General features: G+C 34.3%; 1 protein-coding gene across 1 annotated transcript in view; it reads left to right on the forward strand.

Annotated features, from left to right (window-relative positions):
- Positions 1-20,415, forward strand: part of LOC130900726 (uncharacterized) — a 55,107-nt gene that overhangs the window by 11,578 nt on the left and 23,114 nt on the right. Inside the window, exons 3-8 of the mRNA XM_057811535.1 lie at positions 6,990-8,113; positions 12,849-13,044; positions 14,501-14,703; positions 16,226-16,476; positions 16,533-16,849; positions 20,210-20,305. Coding sequence (XP_057667518.1) covers positions 6,990-8,113; positions 12,849-13,044; positions 14,501-14,703; positions 16,226-16,476; positions 16,533-16,849; positions 20,210-20,305 — 2,187 coding nt within the window. The remainder of the gene's footprint in view (positions 1-6,989; positions 8,114-12,848; positions 13,045-14,500; positions 14,704-16,225; positions 16,477-16,532; positions 16,850-20,209; positions 20,306-20,415) is intronic.

Here is a 20,415-nt window from a genome sequence, read left to right on the forward strand (position 1 = left end):
TTTTGAGTTTAGTAATATTGCATTTAGGTACTAAAATTGCAGATATTGTTCCGAGTGGTAGATTAGATGCCATTCGGCTTGTTACGTTTTTTTCCTTCGTTCACGTATTGTGGCACAGTAGTCACTTTGTTTATTCTAACATTCCAGTTTCTGAAGAAATTAATTTGATATGACCTTTATTCGAGAAATTCAATAAAACCTCGGAATGTATTCGTGGGGCCTGCAAGATCGAGATGGGCGTCGGTGCGCTTGACCCCCAATTCGCAGGGCCCTTAGCATTTGGTGCTCTTGCTACGAGGCTAATCCGGCACTGGATTTAAACGAGATCCTTTATTCGGCCCCACAAATAAAAATCTGAGCAAGTTAGGTCTGAAGATCTGGGCGGCTAAATAAATGTCCTGTCCAACTATTAAAGTATGTTTGATCTGAAATTGCCGAACATATATGGAATAATGTGTTGGACAACCAACATGTCACGGATATATAGGGGCAATTCGTTTCTTGATTAGTGTAAATATCTTTGTCCATTTACTGTCTTATAAAAAAAATTGCCCTAAATAATAATGGTAGAGTAAATCGCCTTAATATACACTACTGGTCCGAAACGAATCCTCGTTGAATACAAGAGATACAATAACAGGGTCGGACAGAAATTTTCTCATAACAAGGTACCCTCTTTCCCCCACAGAATTTGTTGAAAAATTCTATTATCCCATATAAAGTGCTACTTAATTGGATAACTTTTAAAATATTTTAATTTTTAAATTTTCAAATAAGCCCTCTAGTGGTGGATCTAAAATTCTGAAAATAATTTCCACGTGTTTCTCGGATCCACTTTTTTGCTTTTTTTTGAAAGTGTAATATAATCCGTTCCTGAGATATTTCCGACGCCTGTTCTTAGTTGCCCACCCGGTCCAGATGTGATGATGGTTTCATTTCGATTTTGTAACTAGGGGTGGTTTACGATGTTTGCCTAATAGCTCTTAACTTTTTTACTCTCAAAGGATACAAAAGAAAATTATGAATCCTGGAGAAACTAATCAGGATAATCAAACATTTTTTTTTAACTAATGCATTGTCGTTAGTTTTTGTTAAGTGTGCCAAGTTTAAATTAAATCTGATCGCTCAAAGTAGAGCAATATCGAAGCCAAAAAGGCACGTAAATGGAATTGCATCATTTTAAGAGACAGAAGAGCATCGGTTTAACACTTTCTATCTCTCTCTACTCGCTTGTAATTCCTTTGCGTTCCCACCACTCAAACTTTTCCATTTAATTTATTTTGTGAAAGTCTTCTAAACGATTGTTGAAGTTGAGAATATTCATCCAATTTTTTTGGTTCACTGTGCCAAATGATTTTAAATGAGGAAATGGTCCAAAGATTGATTTTTTACCTGATTCTCCCACAGCCTCAACTTTGTTTCAAAGGCTTGAATATATGAATACATTTGAGTGACATTGACATAATCAATTGATTTGCCTTTTTCTAACATGCTTGAATAGAGTCACGTAATGCAAAAAATCTTTCTACAACTAGTCCTCGACTGAGCCAACGCGCTTCGTCCAAATCTTGTGAAAATTGTCTGAACTGTGGGTGATTTTGTCCTCTGCTCCTTATAAAATTTACAATTTTAATTATAGGTTGCATGATATGGTCCATTTTTAAATGTTTGGATGCCAATGATTCCTGATGAATTATACATTGAAATCCTACATAATTCACTGATTTTCTCTGTTTTTATTTAGTTACAACACCCGAAAGTTTGCCTGCCATGGCAATGTGCTCAATTGCAGAATAAATATCATTTGATGTTGTAGTACCTGTCAATGGAACGCACTTTAATAGTTCTTCAGTTATTTCAACAACAGCAAGTTGAGCTGTATCAACAGTATCAGTCCTATCGTCAACAGCCAGTGAAAAGTAAATTCCTTAAATTTCTCCTTCAAATGAAGAACCAAATTTTGAGATAAATCATTTATTCTTGAAGCAACGGTGTTTCTTGAGAACGAAATATTTCAAATTATTGACTTTTATAAAATCGCCATCGTTGCATGTTTCGATCTGTTCGCGATTTCTAATGCAATAATAAAACTTGATTTCAGGGCATCTTAGCTGTCTGTATTAACTTTAGTACACATCGATTGTTGACCTTGAAGTTTAGATTCTTTAGATTCTTATTTTTTCAGTGTAACAATCGAATTTTGACTTATGATTCGTATCATAGGTCTTCAAATTAAACTCCTTACAATCAGCAACTGTTCGATCACAAATCAAACACAGTGGTTTACCTTTCCATTCTAAGAAAAAATATGAAATTTACCGTATCGCTTCGATTACTCGACTCAACTGAGTCACGTTGCGCCGACGCACTCGTTTTAGATGGTTAAGGAAGGTTTCAGTCTAGACTCGAAGCGCGTGGAAAATTCTATAGTTCTCGACAAAAATAATAGGATAATAGGAATCGAATGAAGTCTAAAAAACATTATTCTTCTTTCTGTGACTCATTACGATCGCGGGCCTTATTGATACGGCCTAGAGGCCGGAAGCGGCCTGCGGGCCATATCTTTGACATGACTGCATTATAGCTTCGATTTACCACTCTCTATTTTTTCTACTCGCTTCTGATTCCTTTGCCGTTCCCACCACTCAAACTTTCGAATTGATACATTCAGAATAGAGTAGACAGAGATAGAGAGTGGTGTAGCGATGTTCGGGTCAATTTGAACAACCTCCCATAACTCTACCTAAAATATTAACTCTATGGTAAATTGTAACCCATTAAATCCTATCACACTTTTTTTTCGAATCTGTGTTATCGCGTTTTTTAATGCCGGTTTCCTGCCATTATGTTTGTTTTTGTCACGTTGTCGATATTATTTCAAATTATGCAATCGATAAAATTTCTATCGATACACTTGGCAATAAAAATTCACTATTATTCGTTACTATTAACACGAATTACTATAATTGATATTAAACAACCGTCCTAATTACTAACATCACGTTTAATTAATTTGTTTTATATTTTATCACGTGAATTGATCACAATAGTTTTATTATTAGGTAATAATAATCTAATAGAAATTTATTCTCACTTTTTCTCAATGTTTTTTTTTTATTTTTATTTAATCCTAAACTACATTACCGTCAGGACTTTTTGGTTGGAGGTTATGATATTTATTTTTTTCTTCATGATTTTCTATGTTTTACTTGACCTTTTATTTTTTCCCATTTAATCATCTATGGGATATTGTTAATGTCTGAAAATTTCTAATAATGAAATTTTTTTAATGTAATTGAAAATACTTACTTGGATTTGGAAATATTCGAGCCAACTCAGGTAGAATACTACTTTCCAATAAATCTAAACACGCCAGACCATTTAAGTTACCCTCAATGAAAAAGGGACCTATTATTCCAGCCCATACTTTGTTTTTTGGGATATTGGGAGTAGGATTCACACATCCAACGAGGATTGTTACGTGACCAGTATCTACAATTATGCCGGTTCACGTTTCCATTAATACAAAAAGTGGCCTCATCGCAAAACATAACATTACTTGAAAAAGTTGTTCGTTTTGATTGAAACATTCCATCATTAGGTCTGCAAACTCTTCACGTCTACCAAAATCGTCATCTGACAACACTTGAGCCAACTTTACTTTGTATGGATGGAATTTATTATCACGTAAAATTTCCATTACGGATGTTTGCGACATACCCAGAATAATATTTGTCTAGTACTCAAGTGTGGATCGTCTTCTAACAGGACACAAACATCTAAAGATTTGTTTTCAGTTGATGAAGTTTTTCTGCGCCCTGATTTGGATAAATCTTTTCCCGAACCAGTTTCGTTAAACGTTTTTACTAATTTACAGACAGTAAATCTTATTATGGGACTTCGGTTAGGATATAAATTATTATTCACCATATCCTAATATATCCTAATTCGTTCTTTTCCAAATAAACGATCCATAGTGACTTTCAATAAAAAATGAAACAGAATTAGTTCATATTAATTTCACAAACAAAAGGATAGATCATATTCCAGTCAGAATAAATAATAAGTGAATCCACACTCAAAAACAGAACAATACAAACTTCGATGAAAATTGCATGTTAAAATCAATCAAAGAATACCCTCGCAGTCCCAAAATATTATCAACATCCCTTTTTTGTTGTCTTTCGAGACATTTTCTTGTTTTGGTACGGTCTCTCCTTTCTAATGCCACTCCATGGAATATCTTTTGGATGTCGGATCATAGTAAAGACCATAGTTTCATCACCCGTTTAAATTGGTCGGATTACAGCAAAAATTATAATTCGAAGCACCCACTAGAATCTTTTTTTTTGGAAATACCGGTCTGTGTTGCAATTTCTTTTGTTATTAGGCGCCTGCGCCGGTTACTTAGAACTATTTCTTTCACTAATTTAATGTTTGCTGGAGTATTCACCGTCACAGGACATTCCGCACGAGGGACATCTTGAAAATGATGGACACCAGTCACTGTAAACACTTTCGGTGATTGCCTCAAATAAAATTCACGAATTAGTTGACCATTCAACGTATTTACCAGATCTGGACCCCAGAGATTTATTCCTGTTTCCTAACCTTAAAATTTCACTTGCAGGAGAGATATTTTTCTCAGAGATGAGATTTATCGCACATATACACGCTTATGATGAGGAGTATTATTATTTGGAAGGGTTCAAAAGATTAAATCATCGCTGAAAAAGTTTATAGTCTTATAAGGAGACTGTTAATTATGGAAAAAATATCTTGTTTTTTGTTAGACCGGAAACTTTTCATATTTAACAAATCTGAACCGTTTTAGTGTAAAAACCATCAATAAAAGTATTCCCACTTGGAAGGTTGACAGTAATAATAATTGTGCAGGGCTTTGGTCATATTATTATGAAAACGGTCTATGAAAATATTGCGCGCTAATCATCAAAATTGCATCGTCAATATGGAAAACTTTCTGTATCAATTTGAAATGTAACAATTCATGGTTGCCTTGAGTTTTAATAATAAAAGTAGTGAGAAATAATTTCTCACTTTAATGGCGCACATTTCTCACATATTGCAAACATTTTTTTAATGTTTCTAACCTAAAAGGCAATTTCAGTGTTTATCTGAAACATAATAAAAAATAAAATAAAACAACAATAATAAAATTGAATTGAATCTAATTTACGAAAGAGGAAGCAAGCTGATGTCTAGCACACGATCACGCAGATGATTAATTTCATTTTGGTAGACTATAATATCATAAGTTTTATTAGATTTTTCATAACGAATCTCATTTATTCAAATTCGTGATCTATGAATCGAGAAAAAAATTTTAAACTGGTTTTTCTCTTGGTCCGAAGTTACCTTGGATTTATGTCTAGACTTTCTAGACTGGATAATATGATAAATATTAACAACAAAGAAGTAAATATAATCACGAAGAAAGATGAAGTAATTTAGAGATGAAGGAAATACTTTGAGGAAATTAAGAATGCGGAAATTGAGACTATAGAAATCAGTATCAATAAAAATTTCAAGAAGATGAGGAACGGAAAAGTAGTAGAAGCAATTAAATCTAAAAAAAGCGCTAGAAAGAGGCAATATAAATGTTGAAACAATGGATTAAAAAGGAATAAATTAATTAAAAGAATTGTTAAACGAGATAAAGAAAAAATACCATAAGATTGATGCAAAAAAATTTGAGAGTCAGAGGATGTTTTTCCTTTTTTTTGATATTCAATGAAAATAATCCCACGTGCATCACAAAAATCCAACGCCACGACTTTGCCTGCAGATGGAACGGTCTTTGCCTTCTTTGGAGCCGGTTCTCTCTTTTCAGTCCATTGCTTTGACTGTTCTTTTGTTTCGGGTGCGAATTGATGGACCCACGTTTCACCCATGGTTATGAAACGGCGCAAAAATTCAGCTCTATTTCTGTGAAACATTGCCAAACACTCGATGGAAACATCTTCCCGACGATGTTTCTGTTTCATTGTGAGCCAACGCGGCACTCATCTTGCGCACAGCTTTCGCATGGCCATATTTTCAGTTAATATGCGATGTACAGCCTACTATGTCTGCTAGCTCGCGCACTTTCCGTCGACGATCATCCAGTACCGCTTTGTGGATTTTCTTCAACATTTCTGGCGTGCGGCCTCGTTTAAACTCAGCTACCCAATATTTTACTGTTGATAACGATGGAACAGTCTCGGCCAGAGTAGAATCTAGTTCAGCTCTTATATTGGTTTCAAGTAAAAGTATTGTATCACATAACGATGACCAATTTTTCCATGTTTGGGTATTTTCCAATATAGTAGTATTTCTCAAGCAAGTACCGCCATCTTTAGATCAGACCAGGTACTTTTAGGAACATACTCCTAAGTCCATAAAGGCTCATACAGCATAAATTTATCATATAGAGATAAAGTGGAATTTCTTCCAATCAGCCAGAACATTTTTCTATGTCTTAGTGCCAGTTCTATTCTTTTCTTTTTATGGAATCAAATACAGCCGTTAACGCGGCATATTATTCTCACTTACTAAGGCTGTTGCCTCAAAAAATTATCGGAAAAATCCGCGGTAAAATCAGTCGAGGTGTGCGCGTACTTATGGCAATGCTCACACTGCTTTACTTTACTATACACTAATGTGGCTTCATAGAGATTTAATACCCACCATATAGACCCGATCTACCTCCTTCCGATTAGTTTGTTGTTCGCAAAGCTGAGGCCAAGTTTAGGGATGAAATATTTAACAGCGACGATGAAATTAAACGTGTACAAACATTTTGACTGATACAGAAGCTTCAATCAGACCTTTATGACCTTTCTTTTCATATTCTTTGTTAATATATGAAACGAAAATTGATTTGACATTATAATTCAACTTTTGCTATAATCAATTAAAAATGATCTTTTTGGGTATCTCAGTTTTCAAAAGTATTATTGATATTCCAGTTATTTTTTTTTTACTTTCAGATTTAAAACGGAAGGATGTCGTAAGGATGACTTTTCTGTGTTTGTATTGCGAGAGATCCTTTGCCAGTGCTAATCTCCGTCAAAAACACGTCGAACGTATACATTCTATCAAGAAGAACCGCCGTCTTAGCTCCAGAAAACAAAATCAAATGACAGTGACCCCATGCTTCTACTGCGAGAAATTAAATACGACAGAAAACACTCTGAAAGATCTCTTCCAACATCTCGTTAACGAACACTCCGACAAATATTTCGGATGTCTTCAGTGTGAAGAAAGGTTCTTCACAAATTCGTTGTTGTCTGATCACAATACGTTACAGCATCCCATCGCACCGAGTCTTCCCGAGAAAATTCGAGCAAAGGATGCTCCTATCGAAGACGCTACTCTAGACAATGAAGTAACAGTAAAATTAACCAGAAGCAAAACCAAACCAAAGACAGAGTCAACGGAAAACTCCGAACCGACGAAAACGGCAATTAGAAGCAAAAACGCGAAACTTAAAGATTTGAGAAGCAAGAAACTAACGGTCAAGTCTTCGCGGATAGCGCTAAACAGGAGGGAAAGTAAAAGACTTCAGGCCATAAGTGATGCTCAGAAGAAAAAGAGACAAAAACCCGTAGAGAGAGGAAAACAGACGGCGGTTAACAAAACGGAACCGGCGCCGGAAAAATCGAGTTGTATCAACCCTTACCCGGAATTTGATCACTTTTATCGCGTCAAAAAAATCACAGATCATTCCATAGACAATTTAAAAATAAGTTCTTTAACGTTCGACGACGTTTTCGATAAGACATTCTTCAATAGAATTAAGTGCAATATCGAGGAAAATTTATTACATCATATTGATGGGAAATTATTTAAAAATGAAGAATCCGAAAACAGGATTTCGAATTTCGAAAAAGTGTCGACCGTTCATCAGGAAATTCAAAATTCTGCCGTCGAGAATTTCGGTTGCGAATTAACGTTAAACGCGGTAACGCCGGTCGCTTCGTTGTCGCTCAACTCTCAATACGGAGAGGATTTTGAATCTCAAATCGAATACGGGGCTAAACCTTCGAAAAAAAAAGCCCAGACAAAGAAAGACGAAGTACACTACAAGTATTTCACCAGAAGAAAATTTCAGGTAAGAAAACCGATGTGAATATTTTTTCTTGAATAATTTATTTTAGTTTCATCACTTTGCTTTTCGATAATTAATTGTTTAGTTATTTTACATCAACTTTATATTGTATGTATTTAATCATAGAGGTAAAACACTACACCAAAAAACACCTTTTGGACTACTAAACAGCCCTTTCCTCAAAACTCAAGAGGAAGCTCCTCTATTCCAAGCTTCAGCTACGAGTAAAGGCCTACAACTAACTTCTCAAAAATTTTCTTGCTTTCCCCGAGGGTTCGATCGCCATAAGATGAAATTAAAATCCCACTTCATTATTCGTTGGTTTTCTACGAGCTCTTTCACAAAGTAAATGGACGACGATAGAGGATAACACAGCCGCAATTCTACCCGCTCTTCTACCTATCCTATTCGTCTTAATTGCACTTTTTTCGAACGAGCCATTCTTTGACTTGAACCTTTTGATGTCGTTAGGAGAGCCATGAAGCTTGCCCAAGTGTTTAAACCGCTCTCCTGTGAGTGCAGTTTCGTCCTCATCAATGCAACAACGGCACTCCTGGTCATCGTCCATGGTGTGGAGATGGTGTCTTAGATGACTATGTCCGGGTAAAAGTCGAATTTCGCGCCTATTTAATTAGAGTAGTTGTTTGGTAAGAGAAGTAGAAATCCCCATCTACGTGTGCCTTAGCTTTCCTCATGCCAGGTGTCTCTAACCATCTCCGCCGAGCCTGCCTTACAAGCACAACATTGAAAAACGCAGTTGCCACACTTTTGCCTACACTAAGAATGGGTCCTGGACCCATTGGTGTATTTGCCGGTCCCAGTCTGGCGAGCCAGACCGCTTCGTTGTTGCCCTAGTGACCAGCCACCCAAACGATTTGGGTCTTGCAGACCTTAATCACCATCTCTTTTAGGATTTTCTTGCACTTCAGCACTGGCCTAGAACACGCCATTTCTGCTGAAATGGCTTGAATGGCAGCGCTGCTATCTGAGCAGATTGAGATTACTGTCTTCCTATGGCGTCGATTGAGTATCATACGTCCACATTCCATCACAGCGAATACCTCGGCTTGGAACATGGTAGTGTGTTTCCCAAGTGAAAAATATTCGCTCCGTCCAAGCTATTCATCCTAGAGCCGTCTGTGTATCAAGTAGCTCCATCATAGTATAACGGGCTTGGAGTCGCCAGTCCCTCTACTCTCTCTCTCTCTCTTAGTGATGTGTACCTCCAAGCCCTTATTATTAACTGCCGTAGGCGCCATTTGGTCACTTCCCATCAAAATTAATGCACATTTACCCGCGGTTTGCGTCAAGATTTGTCAATGGCCAGTTGGTCCAGCCTTCAATTTTTTGAGTATGTTTAGCCTGTATGCTGTCCTCATGGCTTCAAATTGTATCGCAAAAACCAAAGGTGAGAGACCAAGTAGGATTTCAAGGGCTGTAGTTGGGACCGTATGCATAGACCCTGTGATATTAAGACACATGAGGCGCTGGGCTCTGTCCACTTGCAATCTTGTTTTTGCTTTTTCCTTACAGGGCCACCACATGATGGTCCCGTTCGTGAGAAGTTTAACCATTGATGTATAAATCCAGTGAAGGATCTCAAGTGAAAGACCTCAGATGCCACCGAAGACCCTTCTGCATGTCCAGAGGGCCCAAGTGGCATTTTTTATTTTGTTGTCCACGTGTTCGTACCAGAGCAGTTTTGTGTCCTGAGTTACTTCCAGATATTTTAAAGCTCTAGAGTACGTAATAGTCATGTCTTCCATTTTTAGACTTGGCCAGTGTTGCGCCTCCTGGTAAAAAAAAGGAGTTAGGATTTTCTTGGGTTATTATTTAGACCTTTAGACTGTCACCACCTGTCCCCTAGTCGCAGGATACGTTTCATGGGGCTTTACAAGGAAGGGAGTCCTTTCCTGTTCAAAGGATAACTAGGTTATCAACGCAAGTCGGTGTATAAGAGTTTGCCTTAGTTAGGTCAGTGATCAAGCCGTCAATGACCAGACACCACAGGTTGGAAACAAAAATTCCTTCTGCGAGCTCTTGCTGGTCTCTACAGTTTAATTCGGCAGACACTCGGCGTTGAGAGAGCATTTATATTATGAGACACATTTCGGCGCCACATCTCTCGAGTGCCAAGCAGAAAACTTCAAAGGGTATTGTCAAATGCCTCTTCAACTTAAAGGAATGCCGTCAAACCGACTTTCCCCTTCTTACAAGATGGTGAAGAGCTAAGTCTTGGCAATATCCCTAACTCCAAAAAGGTTGACATCCTTAATGATTATTCACACTGTATCATGAATCATTTTTAAAAAAAAAATAATAAATTGAAATCGTGAAAATCATTTTACTATCGATCTAGCCTATTACGAATTTATGGTCGTACTGTATTTTACATTTTTATTTTCTGGTGGATATTTCTCTCAACAAGACTATATAATTTTACACGTTCTGTTTATAATTTGTTTTTCAGTTGGAAAAAAATAAGATTTCACTAGTTAAAGTTAACTAGTTGTGTTTAAAACCGTGCTCGCACATGTTGTTCAATTTTTTTTTCGGTTTTTATGCAGTTTTATTATAAAAATATTCCATTTCCAACTTAGACGAAGCACCTCTTCACGTGTTGGTTAGTTTAATTTGTATTGTCTCCAAACTTATATTTTAAAAGAATATGTATTGCTCGATATATGGTGTTATAAACTTAATTCCATTGGTATGACACCCATATTTGTGACATATTATCGTCTTCCACACAAGTCGTCTCCCTATTAAACTATTTATCACTTACAACTTTTTTTCTATTCTATTTCTATCACATCGAACAGTGTCGAACCTAGAGTGATCTCTGCCTCGAACTGGTACTAATTTGAGCTTTGATATTTATCTATCTATATATTTTTTTCTCATTTTGTTGTTCTAGTTTATCACATATCCTTCTGTTTGGCTATCCATCATCTTGTTTACCATATTCTGAAGGGTGGTGAGTCCTATTAAGTCCTTCACTTATTTTTTTCCTTTCTCCTTCACATGCATTTAGAAAATGTGTTTTCCTTGTTATTTGATCCTTTGCAGTATATACATTCACCACATCTTGTGGTGAATGTGAATTTTCAAGCAGTTTAAACACTTCTGGTAGTGTGTGTGACCATTTAGTTCATCCAGGATTAATCCACGAGCTTCTCTTTTGCTTTCTCTTTGTTCTACGAGCATTCTTTCTTCTAACAACAGGTCTGATGGATGTAGTCTAGTTGTTACAAGCGAGGTAACATTTAGAGCAGAACTTCTAAAGATGTTTCTTTGTCCACCCAATCTTTTTATATTTTTTTGTCTTCATATATATATTCTTATATATGTTTACACATAAGTATATTTTATGCTATTCATTGTATCCAAGTTTTTTGACTATCTAGCATCTTGTTTACCATATTTTGAAGGGTGGTGGGTCCTAGTAAGTTCTTCATTTCTTTCTTTTTCCTCTTTCTATCTCATTTATTTAGAAAAGATGTGCTCCTTGTTATTTAATTGCTTGTAGTAAATATATTCACCCCTTGTATTCATTTTGAAGCAGTGTAAACACTTCTGGTATTGTGTGTGGCCATTTAGTTCATCCAGGATTAGTCTTCAAGCTTATTTTTTGGTTTTTCTCTGTTCTATGAACATTCTTCTAACAACAGGTCTGTTGAAAGTAGTCTAGTTGGGACAAGCAAGGCTATCCAGCATCCTGTTTACTATATTTTAAAGAGTGGTAGATCCTTCAAAAATCTTCATTTCTCTTTTTCCCTCCATCCATTTCATGTAGTCACAAAATGTATGCTTCTTTGTTTCGGAACTTTTGCAGTAAGTACATTCTTGTCTTGTATTAATTTTGAAGTGGTGTAAATACTTCTGAAAGAATGTTTGTCCAGTTAGCTCAATCATATCTCAAGTTTCCTCTCATTTGTTCAGAATAAGACTACAATCTTCTCTTTTGGTCTCTATCTGTTCTATGAGCATTCTTTCTTCTACCAACTAGTATATTGGTGGTAGTTTAGTTGTCACAAGCAAGATGATACTTAGAGCAGAACTACTATCGATGTTTCTTTGTCTATCTATTCCTTTCATTTTATTTTAGCTCCCTAGTATCTTTTTATTCTGAAGAGTGCTAGGTCCTACAAAACTCTTTATTTTCTTTTTTTTCCGCCATCTTATGCTTCGTTGTATGTGAACTTTTGCAGTAGATACATTCATCCCTTGTACTAATTTTGAAGTGATGTAGATACTTATGGTAACAGTAGTTTATCTATGTTTGCTTTTGTTTATCCATCTCCCACCTTTCCTGCCATATTTCTACGATTAGTCTGCCATTTTCTCTTTTGGTCTTTCTCCGTTCTACGAGTATTCTTTTTTCTACCAGCAGATCTATCGGTGGCTGTGATGAACAAGTCTTCCGTAGAGGTTGTTCCATGGGTGCTTATGGAGGGTTATAGTGAAGCAACAGATGGTGATTCCACGAAAAATATAGAATATGTTTTTAGCGAAAATTATTAAAGAATTAAGATACTATTAATCAAAATCAAAAATTAACTGTAAACGTTCTGGTGGGACAAGTAGCTTAACGACAACATTTAATTTTATCTTGTGAAACCCATTTTTCCAGTGTTATTTTTATGTCATATCTTAGAACTTTCTCTTTATAATTTCATTATTGTTTGCATTGGATGGGTTATTTTTGTGTTCTGAAAATATTTTTTTATACTTCTAGGCCAGTATTTTGGAGCAAACTGAAAATAGAGATCTCAGTAAACTCGATATGTGGACGCAATTGGTAATTAAAAAACGTCAACAAAAAATTATCGACGATAAGAAAACTGCGAAGGAAATTCAGGAATACACCGCATGCGATGAGTATAAAAATAAAATTCGCCGAGAGGAGTTGAACAGAATTCTAGACAGAAGAGGTAAGATGAATTCTCACAATTAATTAATAATATTTAAAAAAAGATGAAATAATAATTAAATCGCTCCTCTTCTGGGTATTATGTTTCAATAAGATACTATTAGTTGTATAGGCTAATGTGTTGGCTTTAAAGTAGCTTCAATCTTGTCTCAGGTATGATAAGCTACAGTCAGAGAAAATCCTTTTCCGTTCATTTCTTAGGTTAGCAGGTCAATTCTTTTTTAACTCCTTGTAACTATTTCATTATTTAGGTAGAAATATTCCTCGTATTGAATTAATGTTGTGTAAAATTTGATTAGTTACATCCAATAGAGCACAATATGAAGTTTATGAGACTAACATGTGGTCTCTAAGATTGTTTTGTATAATAGAAGCTTGTCTTCCAGTGGTAGTTAGGATTCTGCACTTTTGCAGTAGATACATTCACCCCTTGTACCAATTTTGAAGTGGTGTAGATACTTATGGTAACAGTAGTTTATCTATCCATGATTGCTTTTGTTCATCCATCTCCCACCTTTCCTGTCCTATATCTAGGATTAGTCTGCCTTTTTCTCTTTTGGTTTGGTCTCTGTTCTACGAGTATTCTTTTTTCTATCAGCAGTTTTATTGGTGTAAGCTTGTCTTCCAGTAGTAGTTAAGATTTCTTTTAATTATGGCTATGTTTATACAGCTCCATAGATCCATACCACATAACTAAATAGACTGTATAATTGTTTCCTGTAATAGAAGCTTGTCTTCCAGTGGTAGTTAGGATTCCTTTGAATTATGTGTATGTTCATACAGCTCCATAGATCCATACCACATAACTAAAGGACTATAAATGTTTCGTATAATAGAAGTTTGTCTGTCAGTGGTAGTTAAGATTCCTTTGAATTATGGATGTGTTTAAACAGCTCCATAGATCCATACGACTTAACTAAATGGATTGTATAATTGTTTGTATAATAGAAGTTTGTCTTCCGGTGGTAGTTAGGATTCCTTTGACTTATGGGTGTGTTTATACAGCTTCATAGATCCAAACGACTTAACTAAATGGACTGTATAATTGTTTCATATAATAGAAGCTTGTCTTCCAGTGGTAGTTAGGATTCCTTTGAATTATGGGTATGTTTAAAAAGCTCCATAGATCCATACGACTTAACTAAATGGATTGTATAATTGTTTTGTATTATAGAAGCTTGTCTTCCAGTGGTAGTTAGGATTCCTTTGAATTATGGTTATGTTTATACAGCTCCATAGATCCATACAACATGACTATATAGACTTTATTGATTTCTAGGTAGTTTTCAAATTAATCAAGGAAACCAGTCACTGAAAATATTTTTTATTCTCCAATTTAACTTTTATAACGTTTGGAAAATGATCAAGTTTCCTTAAAGCATGATAGACTTTATAACAGATTTCTTTTTATTCAAATATACACTTTTATTTGAAATTACATATATCAATTATTGTAGGGCCTTTTGAGGACTTGCGAGAAGAGGCTAGTAAGAAAGCAGCTCTGGATAAGTTAAATTCAGATTCAGAAGATAGTATTAGTCATGAAAGTTTCACGGAAGTCCGAGAAGTGTTGAATGAAATTTTAAATAGGGTATTCAATATGACTGAGAAAATAGAGGAACGTGATGACGATCAAGTAACCATGATAGCAAGTAGTCAAGTAAGATATTGGTGTTTACTTAGAGACTTAAAAATGAATAATTTTTACATTTAATACATAACAATAACTCTTCCTCTTAGAAATACAAATATTTTTATAAGTGTCATTTTTCACTGGAAAAATTTTGGAAATTGAAAAAAATTCAGTAGTTTTTGTATACAAATTGGATACAACATTGTTTATATGAAAACACTCATTAATCTTGATACTAATCAACTGAACTGAACCATCTTGTTAATGCTGCACAATTTATATTAAATTTGGAATTCTCTACATTTTTCCAATTCTACCTACCATGCAATATTTCTAGAAGTTTCTAGAGAATAGCTTCTAACAAATTCCCTCGGTAATGTAACCGAACAGCAGAGCACTACTATATATAAGCGTTTTTGTAGTGGGATTGTGGCATACTATACAGTTTTATACAAAAAATAGATATATGTCTCATGTAAACAAAGAAAAGTAACACATATTGGAAAAAAGGTGTAAATATTGCGAAAAGGAAGCTGCATTTCCACTTGATTGAAACAAGCAGCTGTAGTAAACAGCGAAAATCTCGTTACTTTTTGCCAAACGCGTGCAGTAAGTGAAGTTGGACCTGTGGAAAAACTCTTAATAACTGAAGAAATGGATGAGGAGAGGTTAGGTCAGTCCAGTTTTTGTCAGACACCTTCGACGAGCATCAGGATGTCATTATTGATCCTCATAAATGAAGTAAGGTGTTTGAAAAAAATAAAACAGTGGATTGAAAGATCGAGTGAACATGCTTGAAGACCACATCGAGTAAGTAGAGAAGAAACTGTGCGTAATAACTTTCTACAAACAATAAAAGGTCAAGACTCTCCTGTGTATAGAAGCGTACAAGTATATAATATAGTGCCCATACACCTACTGGAAAGTAATCGACAGACAGTGAGCCATAACCTTAAGGCCGGTTCAGACGCAGCTAGTAGATTAGTCGAGTGGTCGAGTAATTTAGTGCTTGACCCGTTAGAACACATTTATTTTAGTCGAGCTGACTGGCAGAGTCGAGTAAATGGTCGAGTCAAATAAATAGAAGTCTATTGTATTTTTCGGGTCGAGTAGCAGTCCCCACCACAAAAGACAACCGACTAGGGCAGCAAATAAACACCTCTAGATATGCAACAAATTGGCTTAATCACTTTAGTAATAGCCACACAAACGTAGTGAAGTTTTTGATTTTTGTAGCGTGGCTTACACGACGAGTTAAAACTCTGTATAAGGCAAAATACTTATAGTGAAATCATGAATGAAAATTTGTACGTTTGGGTTTTCGTATACAATCCTCTTAACAAAAATATTTTAAAAAATGGCTAACATTACAGAATGAGTTTAAGATGGAAATTTATGATGTGCAAATTATGTCAAATTGTGATTTATATATATATATATATATATATATATATATATATATATATATATCATAAATTTCCATCTTAAACTCATTCTGTAATGTTAAAAAGTACAATTGAAGATATTTCAAAAAGTAAATGTTTTACAGACAAATGAACCCGATCTCAGAGAAATTCCCAGCTTTTTAAATTTACGTCGAAAATCGTCGTTACCAAATGACGGAGAAATAGACCAATCAGATAAAATTACTTTGATCTGTTCATCACAAGAAACCGAAAACTTTGAATTGCCTACTAATCCAACGCGCGGAAAGGACGAACTCATAGAGTTGTCAGGAGAATGGGCTCGATGTCGAATGTATATATGTGCAGCTTGTGGTGCAAAACTTCCAAATATGAGGTATATGAAAATTTGAATAAGATGTATCGCAATTATTAATCGAATGTTTATTACAGATATCTTCTGGATCATAAAACGATCTACCACCAGAATGTTTGGGTGCAGCATTACGAATTCGTCGGAAATCAAAGTGAACTGTATAGACATTTGAGTATTCCGGCATTAGGTAAAGTCGGTTTTATAGAAAACAATGTGCAGTGTAAATCGTGGAAACGAAGTGACGCTCGAACATGTACTAAGTGCAAAAAACAGTGTAACACTTTAGGGGAATTACACAGGCATATTTTAGAGTGTGGAGGTGATTGGACTTGGATGTTGGCAAGAAAAAAGTGCAAATATAGATATGGAGCTAAATCAAGAAGAAAACGAAGAGGTATGTTATTGTTTATATATATAGGCTTAAATGCAGACCATTTAGGTCCATAGCCTTGTAATTTCTCTCCACTTCTCCTTGCTTATTCTCTCCAGCTCTGTCTACCTCTTTTCCTCTTCTGTTTATTTCCAATCGTTCTAAGTGACCTAGTCATTGTAACTTTTTGTCTTTATAAACGTGCTGATTGGTGTCTCATTGAAAAGTGTGTAACTTTCATGAATTTATCTTCTCTCCCATCTTAACTCTATATGCTTTCCTCCAATCTTTTGTTTTATTCAACATTACTTTTGGTAGTTCTTAGTTCGAATTCTTTTTCTTTTTGGCATTTATAATCTAGTAGTACACCCAAATACATGTAATTTTCTACTTCCTTGAATTCTATTAATGTTTATGTACTTTGAAATTGTTTTTTGTCTTGCTTCCACATTTATTCTTCATTTCCATAAACTTTGTTTTGTCTTTATTGAAGTGTAGGCCTATCTCTTTAGCTGCTGATACTACTTGTTTTGTGGTTTCTTCAAGCTTTCTTTTGTTTCTTGCTATCAATGTTACATCATCAATATTATTGTTTATTTAGTTCTGTTTTCATATTGTGTGAGATATATAAAGAAAATTTCCACTAAATTACAAAGGAATCTGTCGGGTATTTCCTAAATCTACTGTATTTCCGGAAATAATTCAAATTTTTCAAAATCCTCTTACAGGCATATTCTTCAAAAACGATTTTTTCAAATTTCTATACAAGAAAACCCCTTTTAGCCATGATATATTGAGATAGTTGTCATTACTTCCAAGTCCTTTTTCAATCATTTCAACTTTGTTTTTTTTGAACACCTCATATACAATAGTCTTCTATATGGCTGTTATTTCAATCTGATCATGAACTTCAATAAGCAATTTTTCCTAATATTCCAACTTAAGTAATGTGGAATTCTTAAAATCTAAGGCTCTTACTGTCTAGTAGTTTTAGCAACACTACAATACATGATAATTGCACTCTGCTTTTAATTAATGGCCTCATTTAAACTAGCTCACTAACTCAAAAGGTTTGATCCTATTGAGCCTTCTTATTAAATTGGCATTGTCGAGGAGTTAGATAATTTTAACGTTCTTGTTTGTAATATGTGTGTTCATAGCTACTGTCCAATTTGGCTAGAGTCTGGTAAACATATTACTTAAATGTTACTTCCTGCCATAGCCTCAAAGCTTTTTACCATGTCCAGACGTGTTTCAATATCAGTTTGTAGAGAAGCAGTTTGTTGTGTGTGGACAATTTGGAGTTTCTTCCTAGAAGCTAGTACATCGTTTTTATATTTTATACCAAGCTCTTCATGTTTTTTTAATGTGGAGAACGAAGTCTACCGTGTCATTCTCAAATAGTTTCCATTCGTTCGTTTTTGTTGAACTCGATATGCTATTTATTAGTCCAAAATGGCCGTATCATCAGCAAAAGTTGCAATTGTATTCAAGATTTGGTATATCACTGGGACACAGAAGTAGAGTACAATATACGACTATGTGAAATACACTTTTTTTAAAACTTAACGCAACTCTTTCAAGAATCTCCGGTATAAATATTTGTCAAGTCTAATATAAATATATTATGGAATAAAAAAGCTTTGTTTTTGTTTTCTTCATTTACTTATTTTTTAATATGAGTAATATTTATTTTCAATGAAGGCACATTAATTTTTTGAAGAAATCTATTATTTTTTTCTTTATTATGTAAAAGTCATTCAGTAGATTTTTACATTTTTTATCTAGCTGTAATTCATAGAATCTTATATGAAATTGACTATAAAATAGGGTAGGTTGTGAAAAACTATGATGTATTTCATGGAATTTGCAAAATGTGGTGTGTGGCTGTTTGATTGGGGATCATGACATACTCTTTTCTCCACGCCTTTCTATCTTTTGTTTGCTATTTTATTCCCTTGATCTCAAAAGGTTCTTTCATATTTTCAATCCATGTTTTTCTGGTCTCCCTCTATAATTTTTACCTGCTATTCTGGATTTTTGGTATTCTGTTATTGGGGTATCTGGCATATGTATCATAAACCAGCTCAATTTTTTTTTATTTTATATGTTTCTAACTAATCTCATTTCCATTGCATTTGTATGGTCTATTTGATTTTGATGTAATGTCCATGTCTTGCAGCTGTAAAGCATGATGGACCCCACTATTTTTTTCACAATTTCCATTTTTATGTTTTTTGATACATCTTTTTTTTCCAAAAACTTTTCCTATTCTTTTATTTATGCTGCAGTCTGCCATTACTTTCTATTATTGCATCTAGATATTTATATCTTTTTACTTGTTCAGTTTGTTTTCACTGTGTGTCAATATTATGTACTTTATCTTCTCTTGATATTATCATGCTCTTAGTTTTGTTTGTATTATTTATTTTCATATTCATTTTATTCATAACCATATTTAATATTTCCCGATAATTTCATAGATCTTATTCTAACCTCGCTATCAATACTAAATCTGCGCCGTTATATATGTTGGCTCCATCCTCCAAGTCTCTATATTAAATTTTTTAATCTGACTCTTTGCTCTTTTTATTGTTCCACATGTGAAAAATAGTTACTTTACCTCACTATTTATCTAATTGTAAATATCAATATTGTGCTTCTAAAGGGTATTCCGCCTTATTTCTTATTCTTTTCTCTATTATTCTAGTTATTATTATTGTTAATATACTTGTTATTGTTACACTTCAGTACTTTTTACAATTCTTTTGATTCATTTATTCCATTTCCATCCATCTACTCAATCATTTCAGCATTTATATTGTCCCTTTTTGGAGCTTCCACTAGCTGTAATGTTTTAATCTCTTCTTCTTTTCTTATCTTTTCGAAAAGTCCATTATTGCCTATTTCTATTAGCTTTTGAAATACTCCTTCTATCTCTCCATTACTATATCATCTTCCTTGTCCTTATATCCATGATGTTTTATTTGTTTTTCTTTCCTAATTGCTCTAGTATTCCATAGAATAATTTTTGATTCTTTTATGATATTTTCTTTGGCTTAATTTACTTTAATTGATACTTTTATTATTGCTTTATATTGTTCATAATTTTTATTTCTCGTATCATCCATTTTTCTTTTATCCTTTTATCTTTCATTTACTTTCTTATATCATTTGTCCAACATTCTGTTCTCTTTATGGTTTTATTAGGTATACTCCACATGTGTCTTTGGCAGCTTCAAGAATACTATTTTTAAATCTATGCCATTTTTCTTTTCCTCCCTCTATCCTCTCTTCTTTATTTAGATGATTATTTGATATTGCTTGACATCAATTGATGCTGTTGATATGTTGAAGTAATATTACAAAATTATGAAATTTTAGGTTTGGTAGTAAGAATGCACCATCATAAAAGAAAGACTGATTCCACTGAGAAGAAAAAGTACAAGTATGATGGTCCCAGACAAAGACCAAGCGATGGTGAGCTCAATATAATATTTCTAAGTAGTTTATATAAATTACAATTAGTTAAAGTTATTTATTATAATCAAATCATAAAAGTATGAAGTTTCACCTTATTTGTTTTATTA

The sequence above is a fragment of the Diorhabda carinulata genome, chromosome X (assembly GCF_026250575.1).
Source record: "Diorhabda carinulata isolate Delta chromosome X, icDioCari1.1, whole genome shotgun sequence".
Classification (NCBI taxonomy): Eukaryota; Metazoa; Arthropoda; class Insecta; order Coleoptera; family Chrysomelidae; genus Diorhabda; species Diorhabda carinulata.